This window comes from Nothoprocta perdicaria, unplaced genomic scaffold (genome assembly GCF_003342845.1).
Source record: "Nothoprocta perdicaria isolate Ctin4 unplaced genomic scaffold, notPer1 scaffold_466, whole genome shotgun sequence".
Taxonomy (NCBI): domain Eukaryota; kingdom Metazoa; phylum Chordata; class Aves; order Tinamiformes; family Tinamidae; genus Nothoprocta; species Nothoprocta perdicaria.
The window spans coordinates 206,972-213,617 of record NW_020455717.1 but is presented as its reverse complement, the minus strand read 5'-3'; the positions used below and the strand labels follow the sequence as shown (position 1 = coordinate 213,617).

General features: G+C 63.6%; 1 protein-coding gene across 1 annotated transcript in view; it reads left to right on the top strand.

The window, feature by feature from the left end:
• The window catches only part of LOC112953859 (disintegrin and metalloproteinase domain-containing protein 2-like), a 7,085-nt gene extending 2,186 nt beyond the window's left edge, over nt 1–4,899 (top strand). The window contains exons 2-18 of the mRNA XM_026046977.1: nt 110–171; nt 252–330; nt 751–827; nt 902–1,083; nt 1,599–1,657; nt 1,874–1,945; nt 2,032–2,198; nt 2,283–2,364; nt 2,451–2,587; nt 2,671–2,851; nt 2,954–3,043; nt 3,117–3,315; nt 3,414–3,519; nt 3,600–3,783; nt 3,991–4,071; nt 4,522–4,630; nt 4,742–4,899. Of these exons, the coding sequence (XP_025902762.1) occupies nt 110–171; nt 252–330; nt 751–827; nt 902–1,083; nt 1,599–1,657; nt 1,874–1,945; nt 2,032–2,198; nt 2,283–2,364; nt 2,451–2,587; nt 2,671–2,851; nt 2,954–3,043; nt 3,117–3,315; nt 3,414–3,519; nt 3,600–3,783; nt 3,991–4,071; nt 4,522–4,630; nt 4,742–4,899 (2,025 nt within the window). The remainder of the gene's footprint in view (nt 1–109; nt 172–251; nt 331–750; nt 828–901; nt 1,084–1,598; nt 1,658–1,873; nt 1,946–2,031; nt 2,199–2,282; nt 2,365–2,450; nt 2,588–2,670; nt 2,852–2,953; nt 3,044–3,116; nt 3,316–3,413; nt 3,520–3,599; nt 3,784–3,990; nt 4,072–4,521; nt 4,631–4,741) is intronic.
• Nucleotides 4,900–6,646: the final 1,747 nt, after the last annotated feature.

Here is a 6,646-nt window from a genome sequence, read left to right as displayed (position 1 = left end):
TACGTGGTCCCCGTGGAGGGCACCTCGCGCACCCTGCGCCTGCGCCAGCAGTGAGTGCCGCCTCGCGCCGCGCCCGCTGTCCCCACGGACATGGCGCTCCCCGCCGCAGCGCACCCTGGCCTACGTGGTCCCCGTGGAGGGCACCTCGCGCACCCTGCGCCTGCGCCAGCAGTGAGTGCCGCCTCGCGCCGCGCCCGCTGTCCCCGGGGACACGGCCCCGCTCGGAGCCGCTCGCTTGGCCCTTGTTCCAGGGTGTTCCTGCCCAACGACCTCCGGGTTTACGCGGACGGCGGCGGGGGGCCCGTCACGTCCGAGCCGGCGCACATCAAGGTGAGACCCGGCTGCTCTGCCCTCGCTGAGTCGAAGAGCGAGGTGATTGAAGCAGCGGGAGGCTGAAAAACGGGGATKGGCCTCTCTTGGGGCGCCGCGCGCTCTGAGTGTTCATCTCTGCGCCCTCACTAGCAGGAGTGGCCTCGAGGGAAGGCCGTGTGGGAATTTCAGGTGGTGCATCCGAGGGTTTGGATGCAGACGTGGGGGCCGAWGGCAGCAGCGGGTCCGCGCCGCTCTGTCCCCAAAGGCAGGCGGCCCGGCTTGCTGCAGGGCTCATTTACCTCGCATTCAGCCCGCTCTGGATGCTTCCATGCAAGCAGGGATTCTCCCAATCCCTGAGGAAAATCCCAGCCRTGCAGGCAGGATTCCTAGGAGCCATTCCCGACTGGTGTGCCATCGACCGGTCCGTATCCTTTGCAGCGYGACTGCTTCTACGAAGGCTACGTGGAAGGTGTCCCGGGTTCCCTCGTGGCCCTCAGCACCTGCTCCGGACTGAGGTGGGTCGCTTGGAGCGAGCGTGCCGCCGGGATCATCCGGAGGCAGCCAGGGAGCCCTGTGCCTTGGCCCGCAGTGGGATTCTGCAGCTCCCTAATGCCACCTATGGAATCGAGCCTCTGGATGCTGCGCCCGGATACCAGCATCTCGTCTATTTGGTGCGGAATGACGATGTAGAGAATCTGATATTTGTGGAAAACAGCTCGCTGGCACAGCCGCAGGACATGGCGCCGGGGCAGGAYGGAGGAGCCCAGGTGAGCTCTGAGGGTAGTGGGTTTGAGTTGTGTTTTCCTTGCAAACAGGCATCCAGATCCCAAGGAAGCAGCAGAAACACGGGCAGTCCCCATCGTGGGCATGCCCCATGTTGGGAGAATCCCAGAATCCCAGAATGGTTGAGGTCGGAAGGGACCTCTAGAGATCATCTAGTCCAACCCCCTGCTCCAGCAGGGACACCCAGAGCACATGGGGAGGTTGTTGGTACTGGACGTTTGAGCTGACCTGCTAGTCTGGGTCTGTCTCCTCGGTGCAAAGAGCTTGTGCCAGGTTTGTAAAGCCGGGAAGAGCCCTGGACGTGGCATTCCGATGGTTAACGCTATGGATATCACACGGAATCRCTTCCTAGAGGAGCAGGAGCCTGGCGAGCAGCTGAAATCAACCTGGAAGAGCACCAATTGCCTGTAGCCCAAAGCATCTTGCGGAGCAGCTATAAAGTGCAGAAATACCGTGTGCATGGGGGGTTGTTCACTGCGGTTTTATTTTCCACCAGGATGAAGAAGCCGCCACTAGATCCCCTCGGTATCTGGAAGTGCACGCAGTTTTGGACAAGGCCCTGGTAAGCCTCTCCACGCGCGGTTATTTCTCCTAGCAGAAAGGCCTGCGTGCGACCGCGTGGTGGGAGAGGCGCTGGGAATTCCCGCGGAGCCTGGCAGTGCCAGGGAGCCCCTTTCCTCTGGGARTGGGAAAGCTCCCGGCTCGGCGAGCGCTCCGGAGGGCTGCCGCGTGCGGGGCCCCGTGCTGCCGCCCGCAGCGACGCGCGGCCCCCTTCCAGTACRACCACATGGGTGCCACCAAGGCCACCGCCACGGAGAAGGTGGTTCAGCTCTTCAGCTACGTCAACAGCGTAAGGCGCTTGCGGCCTYGGCACCACGCGCCAGCGGTTGGATCAACCAGGATCTCTGCTGCATCCGCTCCATGCTTGTTTTCCAGATGTTTACTCGCCTTAACCTGACCATAGTATTGACTTCCCTGGAGTTTTGGACGGAACGGGATAAAATCCCAACCGTGGGAGGTGCCCAGGAGTTACTGCAGAGGTTTCTGCAGTGGAAAAACACCCACCGTGTCCTGCGGCTCCAGGACATCACGTTCCTGTTGGTGTAAGTGAGGGCTGAAGCCGCGCGGGACGGCGGGATGCGACGCGGAGCAGCCCGCRCGGGATCCCGGCCGTGTCCATCCCRCAGCTACCGGCAGCAGCCGCKTTACGTGGGAGCCTCCTCTGCGAGCAGGTTGTGCCACAAGAACCTCGCTGGAGCGGTGGCCGTGGTACGGTGCCGCCCGAGCCGTCTGTGCCACCCACCGGAGCCCAAGGGGGTGTCCGGCGGTGACGAGAGCCCCTGTCCCCACCGCAGTACCGCGGCGCGATGACGCTGGAGACCTTCTCGGTGGTGGTGGCGCAGCTGCTGGGGCTGAGCCTGGGCATCGGCTACGACGGCGCCCGCCGCTGCCGCTGCGCGGGGGCCACCTGCCTCATGCAGAGCACCGCGGCGTAAGGCTSCCCGCGGGCCGGGGGCGCCGCCCGCTCCCCGAAAACAGGTTGTTTTACCCCAATGGTTTTTCTGTGGCTTTCAGACGCTCCCCTGGCGCCAAAACCTTCAGCAGCTGCAGCGTGAGGGACTTCCAGCGTTTCCTGGCCAGCGGGGAAGGGCAGTGCCTCTGGAATAGGCCTACTATGGATATATCCTATCGAGCTCCCGTGTGYGGCAACAAGGTGGTGGAGCCGGGAGAGGCCTGTGACTGCGGTTCGCCCGAGGTCGGTCGTCGTAACGGGAGCACGAGGGGCTCGTGGTCGTGTGTGGAGCTCTCCTTCCAAGAGAGGATCCCAAATCCCTGAGCTCCTCTCCGCCCTGAGCAGGAATGCAAGCGGGATCTGTGCTGCACGGTGGGATGCAAAGCCAAGAAAGGGGTGGAATGCCTGTCGGGACCGTGCTGCTGGAAATGCCGTGTAAGCCGCGCCGGGGGAGCCGAGCGCGGCGCGGGGCCGAGCACGGCTCCTCCTGCGCTGCCTCTCCCCCTAGTTCCTGCAAAAGGGAACCCTGTGTCGGAGCAGCCCRGAGGACGAGTGCGAGCTGAAGGAATATTGCAACGGCACCTCCGGGCAGTGCACGCCCAACTTCTGGGTCATGGATGGGCATCCCTGCAACCGCCGGAGCGCCTTTTGCTACCGAGGAGTGTGCCAGCTCGCCGACAAGCAGTGCCAGAGGGTCTTTGGGAAGGGTAATGGTGCCAAAACGGCTGCAGGGGGACRAACCCAGAGCTTCCCGCGCACGCTGAAGCGGGAAGGGATGGGGTGCGAGTGTGGCACCTGTTTGCAGGTGCCAGGAACGGCCCCCTGGCCTGTTACGAAGAAATAAACGGCCGAAGGGACAGGATGGGACATTGCGGTTCCAATCAGAGCGGCTACCAGAGCTGTGCGTGGAAGTAAGTCGCGCCTGTTCCCGTGTCCCRTGGCGCGGCCGTGGCCAGAGCCGTGATTCCCGGGCACCCTGCTGCCTCCGTAGGGATCTGCGCTGCGGGAAGCTCATCTGCGAGTATCCCAGCCACAAGCCCTTCACCAGGGAGAAGGCGGCGGTGGTTTACGCGCGGGTGCAGAACTCGCTCTGCGTGACGCTGGACTACATGAAGCCTCCCGCCCAGAGGGACCCCATGCTGGTGAACGACGGCACCGTCTGCGGCGACCGCATGGTGAGCGCCCCTTAGGAACGCCGGCCGCTTGTGAGATCCGCAGCGCGGCCCGGCTGGAAGAGGCGACCGAGCCGCTTGTGGAAGCCCGAGGAGTYGGGGCCCCTGTGGGGTGGCCTTGGTGACAAACAGGGTCCACATTGAAGCCCCGGGGGGGCTCTTGGAAGCCCTGCGGCCCCTCAGAGCCCGGTGGTGCTCATGGTCTTGCAGGTCTGCATGAACCAGAAGTGCGTGCCTGCCACCGTCTTCAACTACAAGTGTGAAATAAAGACCAAATGCCACAATCACGGCGTAAGTAGTGATGTCCCACGCTCCTGATAGCCACCCGGAGCCCCCTGGCCAATGGCACCATCTCTCTGGAGGGAAATCTCTTCTGGGTGTGGGAGAAGGGCTCAGTGTTCTGCCTCCGAAAGGCTGAAGATGGGACAGAAAGCGATGTCCCTTGAGGGAGGGCACCCGTGCCCRSGGCTGTGTGGGGTGACGTCCCCTCRGACCCAACATCTCGGTGTTTCCGCTCGTTTCCATCATGGCAAGTGGCCCTGGGACCAGGTGGCCCTGTGTGCAGACAGGCTCCCACAGACGCCTCTCTGTCCATGCACACCATCCTAGGGCACATTTTGCATCCCGACGCTTTTCCCTGCCATTGTCRCCACGATGTCCATGCCGAGGGCTCGCAGGACGTTCCAAGCTGCCCGTGCCCCTCCTCGCTGACCGCTGCCTGTTTTTGGTGCCCCCCTGCAGATCTGCAATAACAAAGGGCTGTGTCATTGTCACCCTGGCTGGAAGCCACCCACCTGCCTGGAGAGAGCGAACACGATGGGAGGGAGCAGCGAGAGCCTCTTCAGAGCGGGTACGCGGAGTGCAGGGCTGCGCTATATGTACATACAGCAAAGTATCTATAGACAGAGGGGCGGGCGGCTGTGCTGCTCCTATAGGTAAAGGAGGCCCCTTCTTTGCCCAGATGAAGCGGTCGTCCCGAGCAGGGACGTGCTGAGGAACTGGCTCCTTATCAGTTTCTGCCTCTTCCTGCCCGTCCTCCTGGGCGCCACCATCCTGCTGCTGTGGCAACGCGCCTGGTGCCGCTGCCGCGCTCCGGAGGGCTCGCCGCGCGAGGGGTGAGTTATCCCGGGAGATCCCGGGAGGATGCGAGGGTGCAGGCAGGGGGCTCAGGCTGCGGAGCGGGTGCTGCACGGAGCGGGTTCCCATTGCGAGCCGGAGCAGCCCGGCCCCGGGAAGAGGGTGGATGGCTCTGGCAGGAGGCTGGTGCAGGGAGCACTTGGGGCTAACGGGGATGTCTCTGCTCCCGCCGCGGCAGCTCTGTGGATGTGGACCTTGCGGAGGAGCCGAGGTAGGTGGCAGGCGGGTGGCCCTGGTGGTGCCCCATGTCCCCCGTGCTCGGGCCGTGGGGCTGGACGCGCTGCTGGCGGCTCGGGGCACTCGCCGGCGTCTCCCTGCAGGCTGTAAAGCAGCAGCGGGGCCGAGCGAGGTGCCCAGGCGGGCACCGGGCAGCGCAGGCGCTTCCTGCCCGGCTCCCGAAGGCAGGGAGCGAGCGGGCAGCGCATCCCTGGCCCGCCTGGCCCGCCTGTGGGACCGTGAGCAAAGYGGGTCCCTGCCACAGCAGGGCACCGAGCTCCCGCGAGGACCTCTGCCTCGGGTTGGGGTTTTGTCTGGTTCAATAAACGCTGTTGGTGACATCCGAATGCTGTGATCCCACACACCGGCACCCACAAGCCGCCCTCCATCCCCTTCCCTCTCACTGTCCCTCCTGGCTTCTCCCTCTGGTGAGTGGGAGGCATCCGAAGTGCCTCCCTGTGGAAACAGCCTGGGCATCTCCGGGCACCTGCGATCCATCCGCTGCAGGCGCCGCGCATGCCCTGCACCACCTATGTAAATGCCCATCCCTTGACTTAAATATAGTTATATACACTCATATTCACATGCACATATGATATGCACTTGTATATATATATATATATATATATGTATATATGCTTATCTAAAACACAGCTGCACTCAAGTTACTTACACCATGTGCACCTCAAGCCCCCTGTGCCCTCCTGCTCCGGCCACGGCCCCATCCGAGCGAGGAAGCGGGATGCTCGCGGGCTGCTCGTGGGATGCAGGATGCTCGCGGGATGCAGGATGCTCACGGGATACTTGCAGGATGCTTGTGGGATGCTCGCAGGGAGCAGGAATCTCGCAAGATGCTTGCGGGATGCTCGTGGGATGCAGGATGCTCGCAGGATGCTCATGGGATGCTTGTGGGATGCGGGATGCTCATGGGATGCTTGTGCGATGCAGGATGCTCATGGGATGCTCACAGGATGCTCGTGGGATGCAGGATGCTCACGGGATGCTCGCAAGATGTTTGTGGGATGCTCATGGGATGCTCACAGGATGCTCATGGGATGTGGGATGCTCGCGGGATGCAGGATGCTCACRCRGTGTTTGCAGGATGCTTGCAGGATGCTCATGGGATGCTYGTGGGGTGCTCMTGGGATGTGGGAGGCTCYCAAGATGCTCGTGGGATGCTCATGGGATGCGGGATGCTCGCAGGATGCTCGCAGGATGCAGGATGCTCCCGGGAGGCTCGCGGGATGCTCCCAGGCAGGCAGAGTGAAGGACTCCCTGGGCAGCCACCRCCAGCGGCAGCTGCTGCTGTTTGTGCGTCCGAGAGCGACTTATCAGCGCCCTCGACTCGTGTTTGCTCTGACCCTCCGGCCATGGGGACAAGGTCCGGCCCCGCGCCGGCCCGCGCTGGCTCAGCACATACCGGCGCTGCAGGGAGCGCCGCGCTCCTCCYGAGCCCCATCCCGCTCCCGGGCCCCATCCTGGGCATCCCCCCTCGGCACCCGGCGGCCCCGGG